Source organism: Vanacampus margaritifer, chromosome 7 (assembly GCF_051991255.1).
Source record: "Vanacampus margaritifer isolate UIUO_Vmar chromosome 7, RoL_Vmar_1.0, whole genome shotgun sequence".
Taxonomy (NCBI): Eukaryota; Metazoa; Chordata; class Actinopteri; order Syngnathiformes; family Syngnathidae; genus Vanacampus; species Vanacampus margaritifer.
The window spans coordinates 9,433,186-9,449,329 of NC_135438.1; the positions used below are offsets into that span (position 1 = coordinate 9,433,186).

Below are 16,144 nucleotides of genomic sequence, written 5' to 3' on the forward strand. Positions count from 1 at the left end.
ATGAAGTAAGAGTGATTTAAAGTGCGATAAATGTAAAATGAATAAGAATTAAGCTGATTATTTCCAGGACACAGTCAAGTTTATTTATGAGCACATTTTAAAACTACTAATATTGACAACCGAGGAGCGGTACATGATCACACATATACAAGACACACTAAAAAAACTCAACTAAATGTCTAGATAAAAATTGATCACATCACCCAAATGTTAAATCAACAAGTTTAAAAAAGGTCAAATTAAGTTACCATGTAAAAGTTAAAGTGAATTTGGTTGATTCTGAAATTTCACCAAAAAGTCCGATACAGTGGTGCCTAACTCAAATCATTCTCACCACTGAAATGAATGGAAATGCCATTGATCTGTTTAAGCACTCCCGCCGCCACATAAAAAAAAGCAGGCTATGATTTGGAATAAGAAAAAACAGCACTCTATAATACTGTACTATAACAACTATAGAATAATTCAATAGAATGTAAAGAATTCAACCGTTTTTGCATCACCATTTAATACTGCCGCTAATTCGTGTTGCTCCTTTCTGTTGTGCCCGCCTTGGCCACAGGGAGGCAGTATAATACTGCTGTTAAGCAGACACAAACAAAGAAGAATAGTATTTCTTCGAAAAAGAAAAAAAGAATATTCAGAAGAACAGGGAAAAATATTCAGAAAAAACAGAAAAATAATTATTTTTAGAAAAACGGGAAAATGTTTAAAAAAGAAAAGAAAAGAAAACAATTACTCAGAAAAACAGGGAAAAATATTCAATAAAAAAGAAAATTTAAAAAATACAAAAAAAAAAAAAAGTAAACCAAAAAAATTACTTAAAAAAAAAAAACGGTGATATGCAATACACTTCCGTAGACTAAGGTGCTAACATTAGTCATTTTATTATTGTTATTATTTATTAGTAATTTTTCACAGAAGATAAAGTATATATATATACTGTATATATATATATATATATATATATATATATATATGCCTGTGAGTATTTTCATAGTATCCATATACGTATCCATATAGTATCCGATACGTGTGTTGTTACACCATTTGTCTTCAAAAACTATTAAAAACCGCAACTATCAATGCTAACCCATGTCAATGGAGATTTGCATTGTTTGTTAGCATTATGCTTGTGGGACCTTTTGGCGCTTGTTTGCTTGCTTGAAATACACAACCTGTAATTCTCTTTGTTTTATGGTCATTTTGACAGCAAACTTCAAATGTCACTCACATTAAACAGCTTGTAGCCTCTTTTGCGATTGTTCAATATTTGCCAAAGTGCTGCTCGACTCATAAGTCAAGTGACTTGTATGTCAAAGCACTACTGTATCCCTACATTTTTGTGAGACGTTGATTTCTAAAAATGGAAGTGATATATCACCATGGAGCCAGTCATACTTAAAAAGCTGACCTAATGGGAGTTTCGTAATGGTTTTCCGGGCAATTTTTCTTCACTTTGCAGTTCCGATACTCGGACACCTCGACGTCGTCCAGCCTTGCGCTGAGGGTCTTCACGCCGGTCATTTCCTCGTAGATGGGCGCCGGAGAGCGTGAGGCGGCACGGCTGCGTGCTCGTTTCTGAAAACCAAATCAGTGAGGTGCGTAAACAATTCATTTCCTGTGCCCTCAAAAAAAATAAAAATCTGAGTTCTCGCCCCGGCATAGTAGAAGTTCCTTGTTAGGAAACAACACACTTGTGAAACTGCTGCGGTTAGTGGAGGAAGCAGAACCGGCGACGCCCTCACAATAAGCAGGTGTGACCACTTCTGTTTGCCCCACATCAGCGGTGGGAAGTAACCAAATACATACAGCACTTGTAATATTAACATACCTCAGTACCTTAATAAAAACTCATTTAGAGTGAAAATCCGTAAGTAACAAACAGAAAGCTAACAACACTCACATGATAGACCAGCAATAAAGCGAGGAGCACGATGAGGACCAACACGGCCGAGGACAGCGCGTACAGAAGAGTTGGGTAGTTGGAGCAGCCGCATGGACCTCCTGGGAAGAAAACAAAAGAGTCGCACATGAAATAATTGCACGCATGTTGCAACAACAAGAAAAAAAAAGGGTGGTTTGAGTATGAAAAGTTCAGTGGAATTGCAGAAGCCGCTGAGCCACTTCCTTCCTACTTTGAGGCTCAAATACAGATAATGAACATCCAGCTGTTGCCCAGTGATTAGTGTTAGGGGGTGAGTGACATCGTAACAGATGGAAGATCCAAATCAACAACAGGTGCAGGAATGGACTGACAGGACAGTGGAGCCTCCAATGTCAAGATACCACCCAATTAAAATGTTCTGTTTGATGGGGGCGGGGAATACATTTCAATGAAAACATTTCGGGGCGTGGCAGTCGCCGATCATAGATGAACAAGCAACCATGCAGGGAGTCCTCAAGTTACGGCGGCGTTCCGTTCTGTAACCAGAATTTCGACTTAAGTCTGATTTCCCCGTTAAAGTCGATATTTACGTCAAAATAATTTGCACGGTAATTGAAAAAAATGTATATTTTTGCGTGACCCGGAAGACGCCGGAACCAAATATTTCGTGTTTCCGCACATGTGACGCGCCTGATGGCGGGCCGACCGGCTGATGGACGTCCGCTGCTGGAGGTAACAACACAACTTTAAATAACTTTAAAATGGCGTGATTACTGTGGAAAATTACCGAAAAAAGAAGGTGCTACGGACGAGGCGAGGCACGGGCGTCGTAAAGTCGAAACGACGTAGCTCGAGTGCGACATAGCTCGAGGACTCGATGGGCATTAAGTTGTCGGCACCATCCAATGGCGGCGGCTACCAGGGTTGGGAGGGTTACTTTTAAAATGTAATCCATTATAGTTACCTGCTAAATAAATGTAGTTAGTAATGTAATCCAAGTAACATAATATTAAAGTAATGTAATTGGATTACTTTTGTATTATTCCAATATTGAGTATGTTCATGAAGAAAAAATAAAAATAATTATCACCACACACATAGATAGAAAGATAGATAGATTATTAGATCACATAATGGTTGTAGGCTAGCGGGCTAGCTAGCAAGAAGCTACAGCGCGTAGCATGCCGCTGGACTCTCAGCTCAAACTTTCGCTCCGAGTAAGTTCCAGTGAATACCGGTGGCCATTTCCTCCTCCCGCCCGTGAAGCTTTTTCAAACTGCCCGCGTGTGGAGGACACGACTAGTTAGTTTGTTCGTTCGTTCGTTCCCACCTCCCCGACATGTCGCAACGATCCTACTTGCGCGGGCGTGCAAGCGCTCTCTCTCTCTCGCTCTGTCTCTCTTGCACTCTTTCGCACTCTCTCATCGTAGAAATTGTAATCAAAAGATAAATAAATATATAAATATATATAAATTTATAGAAACATGGTCTACGTATATAGAATTTTTTAACCTAATTCCGGTTACTTAATTCTGTCTGTTAGAGAGAGCCACTACATCGTGATAACTTACATTGATGTTTCTGCATTTGGCAATTTATTATTATATTATATTATTAGTATGGGATTTTTTTTAATGGGCTTTAGGTTGAACTGATGAATACACACACGCTCGCACGCACGCACGCACACACACACACACGCACATACACATACTCACCCACATACAAAAAAAAAAGTATATATATGTATATATATATATATATATATATATATATATATATATATATATATGTGTGTATGTATTTAAAAAAAAAAAAAAAAACATTTATTAAAATTTTTTAAATTGATTTGTTATTTTTTAGAAAAAAAAGGAGAGCAATGATGATGTCAAATCGAATGAACAATACTGAGCTCTTCTGTGAAAAAAAAAAAAAAAAAGAAAAAAAAGAAATTGTAATCCCTCAAAGTAATCCCAATTTTTTTATAAATGTACCTGTAATCTGATTACATGTTTTTTCCCGTAACTGTAATGGAATACACTTACATTTTTTTTTGCAATCTGATTACGTAACGGCGGTACATGTATTCCGCTACTCCCCAAGCCTGGTGGCTCCGCCCCTAGCACCATTCTTAAGTGGATTTTGCTAGACGCTGGAGGTTCCAGTGTATGCAGAAGTGTTATTTTGATCATAAGAAGTAGGGGGGGGTTGTTAATATATCACCGGCGTGAAAACCAGGTCCCGCCGCGCTGTCACCTACCTTCCACGGACACAAAGACGGCTTGTCTCATGTGTAGCGAGGCGCTAGTATCGGGGCGGCCGCGCAGGAGGAGCTGGCAGCTGTACAGGCCGCTGTCCTCGGGCCGCAGGTGTCGCAGGGTGAGGTTGTACGTGAAGCCCCCGAAGCCCGGGGCCGACCACAGCTGGAATCGTGATGAGGTGGAGGTGGATTTGGGCCCGTCGCCGAGGTGCCGCTTGGTGTGGTACAGCAGCTCCACAGGAGCTCGGCCCCTTTTCCGCGTCAAGCTCACCCCTTCCACCGGAAGGTCCTCGCCGCGAGGGGGGAGGCAGGGCACGACGGCCGAGCCCCCCGCACACACATCGATACGTCCTATGTCCACTGAGTCACCGGGGAGGGGGGTACAAACTTTAGACTCAGTGGGACCAATGGATGTCAATGATAGTAGTAAATGGGGCATTTGCAATTTGTGCAAAAATGTTTTGTTGTGTGTAATTTTCATTAAAATAGTAGTACATGAGTTTTTTCTTATTCAAAATTATTTGATTGACAATGATTTTTGCTTCAATCTATAGATGTGCATGGAATTGTAATGATCTAATCCAGTCTGACTCGCTAATGCTAATTAGCGCGCTACTCGCTGCACTTTTATCATTCAAAAGAACGGCTCCACACTGCAAAAAAAACACTTTTATTGGAATAATTTGATCGTGACTTGTTCCTTCTACTCTCTAATGTGGCTACAACTTAACAGTGTATTAAACCGCGTGGAACCACACTGCCCCTAAGTGGCCAAATTGGGTACAACATGAACAGTGCTCCCAATAAAGGCACACACAAAGGCAAGACAGTATAAAATAATTTAAATAAAATCCATTTTGGGACATTTCAAATCGATTCTGAATTGTACTAAATGAGAATCGCGATTCTTATGAGAATCATTTTTTTTGGCACACCCCTAATATCCACCTCCATAAAAAAAAAAAAAATAATTAAAAACATCCTTCATCTGCCAAGAACTAGCAAACAGAAGCTGAGCAAAGGGAATCGACAGCTAGCTAAGAAGATTATGAAGCTACGCAGAATTAGCAACATTTGTGCTCAATTGGTCAGGTTTATGACCTCTTTGTATTTGTGTGTTAAAAACATTTAGTGTTCAGCAACACTCTACAACAAATAAATGACTCTACCAATGTAGCAGCCATGCGTCATGCTAATGTCAATGTCAAGTTATTGCTAGCGCTGCCCTATTGAAGAGACAGCTCGAGTGTTTACAGACAAAATTGTTAGCAAGAGAAGAGAAATTCTCTTAACACAAAAACAAGAAATCACTATCAATCAAATGACTATGTGGAGAAAATCTTAATATTTTGATACCAGCAAATTGGGGAGCGTAAAGTACATGAGAAGAAAGAAAAATCAGCTTCTGAAAGGGCAATTTTCGTCATACTTAGAATATTCAACTGCAACACATAAAAAAATATAAAACATTGTCCGTATTGTTCATAATGATTTTTAAGATGCGGCAGTTGGATATTAAATCACACAAGATTCATGTCGGAAACTAGAGGTTCATCATCATTCCATTCTAATTTGTTAAAATACGTTTGGTAGCAAACAAGCAACATTTCGTATTATTTTACGATTGAGGTGATAGTGCTGATTTGATCGTTGCCTTACTGTGAAATGGTGAGAACGGCCATTTTAGAACACTTAGGTTGCCATGGCAAGCAATGATAAAAGGTGCCTTTTTCTTAATACAGACCAAAGTCACATATTCAAATGATGTGGGTGACATTTTTTTAGGTCAAAATGACACCAGTCTGTCTGGGTTTTTTTTTGTTTTTTTTTTGTCTAGGGCTACAATGTTGATAAGCGGATAACACTTATGCCTCTCAGATTGGAACCTGCAGCCTGTGATTTTTTATTGATTACATGAACCTGTATAACAAACATTTGCTCGATTGTTGGATCGTCATTTCATCACTTTCCTAAAATAATGGCCAAAGTCATTTTTTCAGGTTTGTTTTTTCCTCTAGAAAATATATTTATATTATATTTATTACTAATTTCAATTCAGCTGTAAAACTGAATGAGTTGTTTCGCAGATTTGGCCAACATTTTGGGATAGCAAGAATTTTTTTGGGCCAAATTAAGACTTAGGCCATTATTTAAAAAGGGTGACAATTTTTCTAATAAATGTACTACCGTATTCTGCATACTGTAGCTAATGGTGTGAATGGCGTCCGTCCGTGTGACAAGTGGGCATTCCCAAGACCCTCGACATGGTGCAGAAAGTACCTCGACTTGTTTTGTATTTTTATGATCGGATTATTTTTCAAATGAAGGTGGTTTGTGGTCACTTTTGAAAGGAAAGTCTTGTGACTCAAATGACAACCTCCCACCAATGAAGTGCAGATGAAACAACTTTGTTCTTTGCGCAGTTCCATTAAAAAACAGTGTGCAACATCTGCCCAGTGTTTTTTTTTTGTTGTTGCATAATTTATCTATTTAACTGCTTAGCATATATCGCCTACACTGGATTGATGTTGACTAATTTATAGGACAAATGGTGACAAATAAGTTAACATGACAGTGAGGGGAAATATTTTGATCCCATGCAGAATTTGTTCAAATTAACAATGTGTAATGTTTAAAAAAATAAATTAGAAATGCTTTAAATCTTGTGTTAGTGTTTTGGGTGGCGCTTAAAAGCTCTAAATTTCACTTCCCCCCCAAAGGTTTACTATTGGGTTGAGGTCTGGAGACTGACCACACTAAGTGCTTGCAATTAAAAATTGATTTAAAAAAAAAAAAACGCTTTTTCTCATTTTTTGTTCAAAATGTCATGATGACCTGACAGCACTAAATAAGGAATATTGTTTTTGAAACTTGCACTTCTAATGTAAGTTTATTCATTTTTGACTGCTATTCTGCGTATTACCAAAATAAATAAGCAACCACAAAATTGGGAGACTATAACTTTCTTTTTTAGTGACTCTTTTCCCGCCCCAAGTGGACAACATTTGGACACCCGGGTAAACAAACAATCACTCACCGGGATTAACCAGAAGAAAGAATTCCGTGTCTCCCGGCACATGTTCGTCCTCAGAAGACGGGTTGGGTACCACAAACTCGCAAAAGTAGCGGTCCGTGTCGTTGGCTCTCAGATCGGAGAAGGTGACGGTCAGCGAGTGGCTGCTCGGGTCGCCGCTGACCGCCAGGCGTCCTTTGTCGGCGGCGGCGTTCACGTGCGCTTTGGTGTTGGTGTATTTGAAGAGCGCTTGAGCCGGGTGCAGCCACGTGCGCTTCAGGTAGAAGCCCAAAGGAGGGCGGCTGGTGGGCTTGATGGCGCAGGGAAGGTCCACAGAATCGCCCTCCTGCCTCTCCAGGAACTGAATGTCACCACACACTTGGACACGGAAAGGACAAGTCAAGAAAATGGACGGAAAGCGTCTTTTCAAAGGAACATGTGACATGTTGGTTTTTGGTCGTCTTTTCTTTCTCTGTTGCCTTTGACAACTTAGCCAAAATAGCAGTCACATTGTTTCACTTGACAACATCCAGCTATGCAAATAATATGATGAAAACCATGAAAACAAGAACATTACATGAAGACAAAGTGCAACTCACCATAAACGCTGTGAATCACGAGCAGAATCCAGAGGAGACGGATGATGGCCATCTTGACTTGAGTGCCGAACCCGTCGCTAAAAATTCAGAACGGCGGCAGAAAAGTGAGTCATGACAACACACACACAAAAGAACCTCAAAAAGAGTTCAAGAACGACCCTAACCAAGACTTTGACAAGCTCCGCCTTCTAACCTCAAGGGGAACAAAAGAGGAAGATCCTATTTGCTCACACTGTTGTTACATTTTTTATCTTTCTCGTCAGCTTCCACACATTTGTCATTTAATAGCTTAACATAATTTGTGTGTCTTGAAAAGGGGAGTGCTTAACACGCCTTACAGTTCTGAGGTTCAGGTTTTGAATCCAGGCTGCGGCCTTTGTGTGTGCAGTTTATTTTGTTATATTACAATGACATATCTATGTCGCTGTGATGATAATTTCATGAATATGACTTCGGATCCAGAGTGAAAAACTCCAAGCACAAAGACGAAATCGCTCATTATTAAACAGTCAAATGTACTTTATAGTTTTGAAGAAGGTGCATTTTAAAACTAAGCTGCGTGTTTGTGCAGTTGGAGTGGACGCTAACTATCTGGCTCGTTAATGTGGTTTGAAACACGCAATTTGACACCTCTGTTACAATCTTTGTTAGAGTGTACGTTTACAAATAAAATGTTTGAACATTTATCTACTAACCTCGCAAAAAATGATCGCTGCAAATCCGTGAATACTTTGTGGGCTCCTTTCTGTTGATTGCTGCTATCAATCGACGTTGTTCGTCTTCATTAGTAAGTATGTGATAAAAAGCAACATTTGATTTACTCCTTTGTCTGTTTGTACCACCGACCGCAAAGCAAGATATGACCATTTTATAAGATAATCGATTAGATAAAGGGCTTTACACTGTATGAGATTCAATGGTTACAATATCTGTACAGGCAAGTAGCTCTTTTGCCGTCCAGCGTCCCGGAGGGGGCGTTCCCATGAGGGCTATGACGTCACGTGCAAAAGGTCAATAAGAAACGCCAGTGAGGGCAGAAGACTTGCTTCACGTTCGGAGACACTGTCTCAGAGACAGTACCGGTAAAAGTTGCGCTCTTTTGCTAACATCGATGCAGCATGTTCAATGAATATACAGTGCACTGGTCTCGTGTTCCGAAACATTTATTATTCCATCTCCAAGCAGCAACTGAATGAAGCATTTTGGCCGATAGCGCAACTTTGCCACATTCAACATGGCGGCGACGTCGACGTCTGATTATGATTCAGTATTTATGTTAAATAGTTTTCATACATTCAAAATGCAAATAATGTATTCCACAGAAAATAACTTGTACAACAAGAAATGACTGAATAAACAGTAACTGATTCAGCATCAATCAGAATCAAGAAAATAATCATGTGTAAATGTAGAAACGCTTTGTGTCATCCGACACGCTAGGCGGAGAAAAGAAAAATAAGCAGCGGTGGCGCTGGCGGAAGAAGAAGAAGGAGCACTATAAAATGAAGACGAAGAAGAAATACAAATTTTCGGCGCCATTTATGTGGGCGGTTTATTATTGTTGTTGTTAACTGACTGTCGTTTTCACCCAACTAAACAACAATGTCTGAAAACTTAGTTCCCGTCTACTCTGTGGATGTGATAGTAAACTTTTACAGAACAGATCTCCTAACATGCGAAGAGGCAAAACATTTCACCAAAAGCGACCTTGCTCCATCTCCGAAGGTAACAAACTCCAGCTCTGCTTGAACTCGTAACTCTTCAGACTTGAACATTTCCAATAAACATGGCATGTGAATTGGTCACTTTCAAACGAAACCGGTCATCGAATAGTGCGTCTCAAGTCAAATTTGAGTTTAAGTCACTGTAATAAAGGACGTCAAGTCTGCGAAACGCTACACAAAATGGCTTGAGAGCCTGGGACGGTGTGCTAAGTAACTTTTGTAAAAATAATAATAAAAAGAATTGTGTGCTGTACTGTTTTTGTAGTGGTTATTTTGCCGTGACCAGCAACTCGCCACTTAGCGTTATTTTACCCTGAATCGCGCGAGAACTACCGATCTGAGCACTAATTATTTATGTATTTTATTTATTTAATTAGGTTTACAATTTCTTTCAGGGATGGTAAAGGAGGGGTGGAGTTTTGTTTAACGTGTTAATTTGAGAATTGACGCTATATTTGCCACACTTGGCTGTTAATGCAGCCGTGATTGAGTTGGATTCGCTCTGCGTTAATTTGAAAAGACGCAACGTGTGCATTTCAGGGTTATAGTTCGGGTTAGGCTGATAATGACTTTGATGGAAAAGCAAACTGAAAACATGGGGATAAAACCTAGGAGGAATTGTGAAAAGAGACAGAAGGGGGAGACTGGAAGTACGCACAGTGTATGGCTCACGGCAAAATAACAGATTCCCAGCAACGCTAAAATAGCCTATTCATCGCCAACCTTCTTTAATAACCATGAGGGAGCAAATTCATACCAGGCCAAGAATATATCACACTGTGCGTTGTTGTTTACCATTTAATGCCATCCCCCCTTTTTTAACTTACAAAATAACTTTTTTTTTCTCTCAATTTCTTTCCAGCCAGAAGCAGTTCAATTACTCTACATGAGAGTGTTGTACCAGCTCTTTCGTTTCAGACCTGAATGTCACTCCATGGTAAGTAATGTTTTACAGCTAATCAGCTGCCAAATGAATGGAGTTATTTTGTCCAAATCCTGCTTGTTGATGTTTTTGTTACCGAGTGGACTGACGAGAACATCCTAAATGAGTGAGACTCAAATAAAATGAAAACCTGCTAATCCAAATAAATAAATACATACATTTCTCAGTGCGCATTTTGGGGGTTAAATTGTCAGTTTTCTGTCTATTTCCCAACAGGTTCCACTTGTAGAAAACATTCACCCCGAATGTCACGAGGGCGCATCCGCTGTCATCAGTGTGTACGAACGCATGTGAGTTTCTCTTCTGACAGCAAACTGACCGTTTGTTGCACAATTAGTTTGCATCAAACTGAGATGTATTTCTCATAGTTTGCTCCTCTCATTTAGCAAAATTACATACGATGCAGTACTAAATACATACCATATCTTATGCCCAGTTTGACACATTGTGGTCATACAGTATGCGACCATGAAAGGCAGCATTGGTGATGCAACTCTTCTGCTAGATGTCATTATACAGTGGAGCTGTACTTTCTCTGATGACTGACTGAAACCAACTTTATTTATTTTTTTAGGCGACAGTTTCTGTCCATGTGTTTTGTGTACGACTTCTCATTGAACGACCTTCTAGCACCAAGTAAGTATGATTTAAGTACTTGCAAATAAATGTATTTTTAATTCATTTTATTCGCTGATCATTGCATTTCCGAAATGTAACCAGATAATCATTTTCTTCAACTTTTTCAGAGAGACAGAGAACACTTATGATATTGAGCGCCATCATGAACTTTTTCCAATTCAGGAAGCAGCAGATCAATGAGATGTCTGAAAAGCAATTCAAGATTGTATGTGATATTTTTCTAACTGTCCATTCTATCTTCTTTTTTCTTTTTTTTTTACTTTAAGTGCATGTGCCTACATTTACTGTTAGCTAAGGATGCTATTTGGCCCCAAGAAATATTTATAATTGCCTACGTTTATCATTTAAAGAGCAGGTGCACCAAAATTATGGTCCCAAAGCACTTTATTCATTTTAAACTCAAACGTCAAATGAAACAATTCACAGGTAAGCATAATTGTACATTACAGTAACAATAACCGAAATTTGGGTCAGATATTCATTTGCGGTAAGAAGGAAAAGGCGTTATTTTATTTTTTTTAATTGAACCTCCAACTTTTGAGTTCCATGTGTTACATTGTTGTAGAATTTTATTTTTTCTGTATTTTGTTAAATGAGGATCTAATCAATATTTTTGTTTAGTCTGTGCTCGCAGTGTCTAACTGTTACTATGTCTTTTGTCAGAGGACGGACTTGAACATGCAACAGACTTATACCAAAGGAATCCAGCAAGCAGAAAAAAAAATTGAGATGCTAACGTAAGTCATGAATTACATTTTCAACTACACAGATTCACCCCATGATTATTTTAAGTAAGAGTAACAAATTTGAATGTGGCCTCAAATTTTCAACATTCTATGCTAGACTAAAACCATTTTTGAATTCAAATTATATTGAAATCAGCCCTCTTATCCGAAGAGGTTTTGACTTTTTTACACTCGTTCAGGACCATCCCACCAGAGCAACAAGCTGAGGCCGCTAAGCTGGACGCCGCCATCTCTGAACTGCAGGCCGCCACGGCCAATTTATGCAACGAGGGGGTAAGTGCTCACGGGCCTGCGTTCATAATCACATTAAGTGTGCAGTGAAGGTCAAATGAACCCGCTGATCTTCTTTCAGAAGGCGAAAAGCCAAACGTCTACAGAGTGGAAATCTAGAATCACGGAGAAAACGCAGAAACTGGTATGGGGGGGGGGGGGGGGGTTGTCTGGTACTAACCTGAAAATATTGACATCAGAGATGATTTTTGTTTTAGGCCCAGGTGAAGATGGATATCAACGGAAGAAAGGAAGACATAACCAAACTCAAGTCTGGAATTGTTGAGTCCCCAGAGGAGCTGCAGATCCAAATGGAGAGGATGAGGGGAAAGGTCAACGACATCAAAAGTTCAATCGTGAGTGAAGAGTAGCAAGTCAATCGAGTTGAAATGAGCATGAGAGCCATTTTATATTTACAACATGTATGGAAAATCATTTAATGGTGTTAATGTTAGGGACAAGCTGATGAGGACTTAGTGGAGCTGCAGAACATGGTCCAGAGAATGAACCACACTGATATGAAGATCCAGAAAATGTACGATTTTCTGCAAGACCTGGAAATCAACATGAACGGCTGCAAGCAGGAGCATGATGAGGTATGGACACAACAAACTTAAAACAAGTTGTTGCTATACTGGTTTGATGGGAATGTGTTTTGTTTTGGTTTTTGTTAAAAAAATACAACATTTTTGGTCAAAGTATTTCAATCCAGTAATTGTTAATTTAACGAACGCCCTTGTTAAACTTAAAATTGTCGAAATTCTCTCATTTGAAATTATCCTCTGATTTGTGTATTCCTTCATGAAAACAGACTGATTATCTTTTGCCTTTTCAAACAATGATGCATCAGAGCTTACCTCGTTTAAAAAGATTGTTTTCTGTCCACATGATGCAGAATCAGCAGCTCATTTCTCAAAATGAGAAAAAGCAGAAGGAGCTTAAGAACCTGTGCAAAGAGGAGGAGCAGATGAAGCGAGCTTTAGACATGAAGCTGGACAGGGAGGCCAAAGATAAAATCCGCAGGCAAAAGAACAAGGAGATTAAGAAGCAACACGTCGACAGTGTGTTGGGGTACGCAATTATTCAAACGATGCTACATTGATACTTGTCAGAGGTGTAACCAAAGTGTTGTCTATGGATTAAAAAGCAAACTACATTTAAGACAAAACTGAAATTGTTCTTAAATTTTTTTTTATTATTATTTGATCGATCACCTAATAGGTGGTAGGTGTTCTGTAGAGTTATTGCTCTCGGGTCTGTTGTCTACCTGATAAAGCGGAAAATTTGTTTCTTGCCCATCTTAGATGTCAAAACAAAATGTTTTCAGTCTACAGAAAATAATTTGCCCATTTGATTACATTAGTAGAGGAGTATATTACCTCATCTCTCCTGTTTTGATCACATTTAATCAGGATGTTAAATTGATGTTTGAGCTTCGACCTTGTAATTTGGAAAATGTCACCGCATTCATTTGTGTGTTTTTGTTGACCTATAATCCAGACAGTGTAACCAAATGCTTCAAAAACATGGAGGAAAGGAAGGCGAAATCTCCGCGATTGCCAAGGACATCCAGCATCTGAAAGTTGAGATCCAAGGCTTGAAAGATGTTTGCAGCACTGAGACCAAGAAATCTCAGGTACGACCACCAGTGATGTTTCAGCAAGTCTGTGTTTGTTGACTTGGTCATTCTTTTCGGTCTCCAGGCTATGTATGACAGTCTTTCCACTGCCATGGATGAGCTGGACAGAAGAATGGAAATGAGTATTTTAATCATCAAGGAAGATGCTCTGAAGATGTTGCAAGTAATGAAAGTCCCCCTCCCCTTTTCTGATTAAAGAAATGACTGGGGGGGGGGGCTCAAAAGCACGTGTAAAGGTTGTGTTAAAGTGTGCAAACAAAATGAAAATAGTCACCTAAGTTGTATTTATGTGTTCTTTCGCAGATTTTTGTGCAGTTTAACATTAGCATGGAAGAATATTGAATATTAGCTATTTACCATCATTCAACAAACTAATTTGGCTGTGGCTAGAGTGCACGCACAGGTTTTTGTTTTTATAGTGATGTTCCGGTTCTGTAATAAAAAATTATACATCTTCAAATGGGGGGTCTTTTTTTGTTTTATTCTATTTTGATGACTGTACACCGTTTTACATAAGAGCTGGTGTTAGGAAATTGTGGGCACAGTCGTTCTCCAAAGACTTTCCATCATGTAGGCCAGGGTTGTACAATTAGCGGCCCAGAACCAACAGAGTGGCCCAGCCTCTGGTCCAGCTCACCTGAATTGCATTCAAAAGATAGAGGGCATCTCGGTTCCCAAGATTTCAGAAAATCCTACAATGTTTCAGTTTGAATGCAACACTCCTCATAGACTAGCAACAATCTATCCACATTGCAGAGTATTTTGAAGCGTGGCTAGCGGTGCTAACAGGAGTTCGCTTCACACTGAGCATATTGCATTCTATTAGTTCACCGCGAGAGGGTAGTACATTCTATACACCGTCTTTTTAGGCCAGTTTCCCCTTCGGTATTCTAAGAGGAAACTCCCGTGCAAGCCCCGTTGAAGCCATAGCGTGGCCATCTTAGCCCTCCCATCTCGGCGCCTTCAAAAGTCTTGGCATAATCAGCTTTCCAGTAATATATACAGATCAGTGGAGGAAACCACAACACGCTCCATTCAGTGATTTGTCCTTTCAGTCAGAAAAATGCTACTCCCATGTAAAAAAAAAAAATATTTTTTTAAATGCCCAAAAATATCTTTATAATAGCCATTTTATTTGACCATTTATGGCAAATATATTCTATAAGCAGTAGATGAAACACTTTAGTCGTTGACATTGGGTACTCTTGCAAGCCTCTGGCCAATAGTTTTAAGACTGGATTGGAGCTCAAACCAGTCTGGAAAAAATTAAACCAAACCAAAAAATTAACACTGCATGTGTCAAATTACTTGAGTAGTAATAACAGGTTAACATTTTGGGTCACGAGCAAGTCCTATCCAGTGGTGGATTTGATAAAATGACTGCACTAGCGCTCATTTTCCACAGGGTGGCGGTGCATTGATTGAATGTCCACAATGAAGCACACAAGGCAGAATAAAGGCATCAGTCATTTATTTGTCAACGTTGCAAAACGCTTTTGATTTTGGTACACACATAACGGTTACATGTAAAATGGAAAAGGTCACATTCAGTCACCTTAAACTTGCATAAGCTGGCATTACATAAAAAAGCTCCCCCAGCAGCTTTTTCATGTTTGTTGCATTTCCTTTTAATGTAATATTTTTCAAACTGGCAATGCACTCTTCTGTCCTTTAAACTTGCAAGTGGCTTGATTTAATGTTCTTATTTTATGTTTACTTACCATGCAAATCCATTCCGTGACTATACAGTTACCGTGAATTAGCAGTTCATCTGTCTGTGCCGTCTATTAAGTCATACAGCATTATGAAATGAAACAGTAGTTGTACAGTACAGACCCACACTACAAGGAATAGCAAGTACTTACTGGGTTTAAATGGCCTGTAGCGCCAGCTGAGTGGGTACAAGGCTGAAAAGTGGAGTGGGAGGTGCTACAGACGACAAACAGATACAAAGCAGTTAAGTGATCGGAGGGAGCTTCTTAATCCACCATAGTAATTACTGACATGATAGTCCTAAAGAACTTAACCAACTCGAGTGAACGCACAGGTGGCTAACATGACAAATGCACAAGGAAGCACTTTCGTACCCTGCAATACGCATACTGCAGTAAATAAGGCTAGGTGAAAATCGTTTCTGGAAACGGCCATTTATTGTATTGTATAATTAGCTAGGTCATCTTAAATACGGTTGTACCTTCCAACCAATTATGTACTAGCTGCTATTTGCTGCAGTTCCTGTATTACTGGGTGTTTGTCGGCATTTGGCAAAAAGCGATTGTGTTGTGTACATCCTTAACACACCTTGAAGTCATTTCTATCACAATCTCTCTCCAGTTGTTTTGTCATGCATGGTTAGGCGCACAAGTTGACCATCTGAATTCAAGGCCAAAAGCCTTTTCTTAATGTCAATATTGAGTGTTTTG

At 39.4% G+C, this 16,144-nt stretch overlaps 2 protein-coding genes across 3 annotated transcripts; one reads left to right on the forward strand and one right to left on the reverse strand.

Annotated features, from left to right (window-relative positions):
* Nucleotides 1-57: 57 nt before the first annotated feature.
* On the reverse strand, nt 58-16,120 carry cd7al (cd7 antigen-like). Of its 2 annotated transcripts, XM_077570262.1 has the most exons (8): nt 15,587-16,120; nt 12,940-13,821; nt 12,264-12,381; nt 7,761-7,837; nt 7,186-7,539; nt 4,149-4,508; nt 1,907-2,007; nt 58-1,581 (listed from the first exon to the last, which is right to left on the reverse strand). In XM_077570262.1, the coding sequence occupies exons 4-8, from the start codon at nt 7,810-7,812 to the stop codon at nt 1,402-1,404; spliced, it is 1,047 nt and encodes a 348-aa protein (XP_077426388.1). In that variant the 5' UTR covers nt 7,813-7,837; nt 12,264-12,381; nt 12,940-13,821; nt 15,587-16,120; the 3' UTR covers nt 58-1,401. The 2 variants fall into 2 exon arrangements, with proteins under 2 accessions (XP_077426388.1, XP_077426389.1); XM_077570263.1 differs by lacking the exon at nt 15,587-16,120 and having other exon boundaries at nt 12,940-13,837.
* Nucleotides 9,271-14,181, forward strand: nuf2 (UF2 component of NDC80 kinetochore complex). Its single transcript, XM_077570261.1, has 13 exons — nt 9,271-9,485; nt 10,347-10,421; nt 10,644-10,717; nt 11,002-11,063; nt 11,174-11,271; nt 11,730-11,803; nt 11,992-12,085; nt 12,165-12,227; nt 12,301-12,438; nt 12,538-12,678; nt 12,978-13,153; nt 13,583-13,718; nt 13,786-14,181. The coding sequence occupies exons 1-13, from the start codon at nt 9,363-9,365 to the stop codon at nt 13,915-13,917; spliced, it is 1,386 nt and encodes a 461-aa protein (XP_077426387.1). The 5' UTR covers nt 9,271-9,362; the 3' UTR covers nt 13,918-14,181.
* Nucleotides 16,121-16,144: the final 24 nt, after the last annotated feature.

Excerpts from the sequence above, each read along its gene's own strand:
- cd7al (XM_077570262.1), bottom strand. The coding sequence starts at position 7,812 with ATGGCCATCATCCGTCTCCTCTGGATTCTGCTCGTGATTCACAGCGTT. Across the intron at positions 4,509-7,185 it reads CTTTCTTCTGGTTAATCCCG|TGGACATAGGACGTATCGAT; the intron begins GTGAGTGATTGT and ends CCGGTGACTCAG. Across the intron at positions 2,008-4,148 it reads CGTCTTTGTGTCCGTGGAAG|GAGGTCCATGCGGCTGCTCC; the intron begins GTAGGTGACAGC and ends TTTTCTTCCCAG.
- nuf2 (XM_077570261.1), top strand. The coding sequence starts at position 9,363 with ATGTCTGAAAACTTAGTTCCCGTCTACTCTGTGGATGTGATAGTAAAC. Across the intron at positions 9,486-10,346 it reads ACCTTGCTCCATCTCCGAAG|CCAGAAGCAGTTCAATTACT; the intron begins GTAACAAACTCC and ends ATTTCTTTCCAG. Across the intron at positions 13,154-13,582 it reads CACGTCGACAGTGTGTTGGG|ACAGTGTAACCAAATGCTTC; the intron begins GTACGCAATTAT and ends CCTATAATCCAG.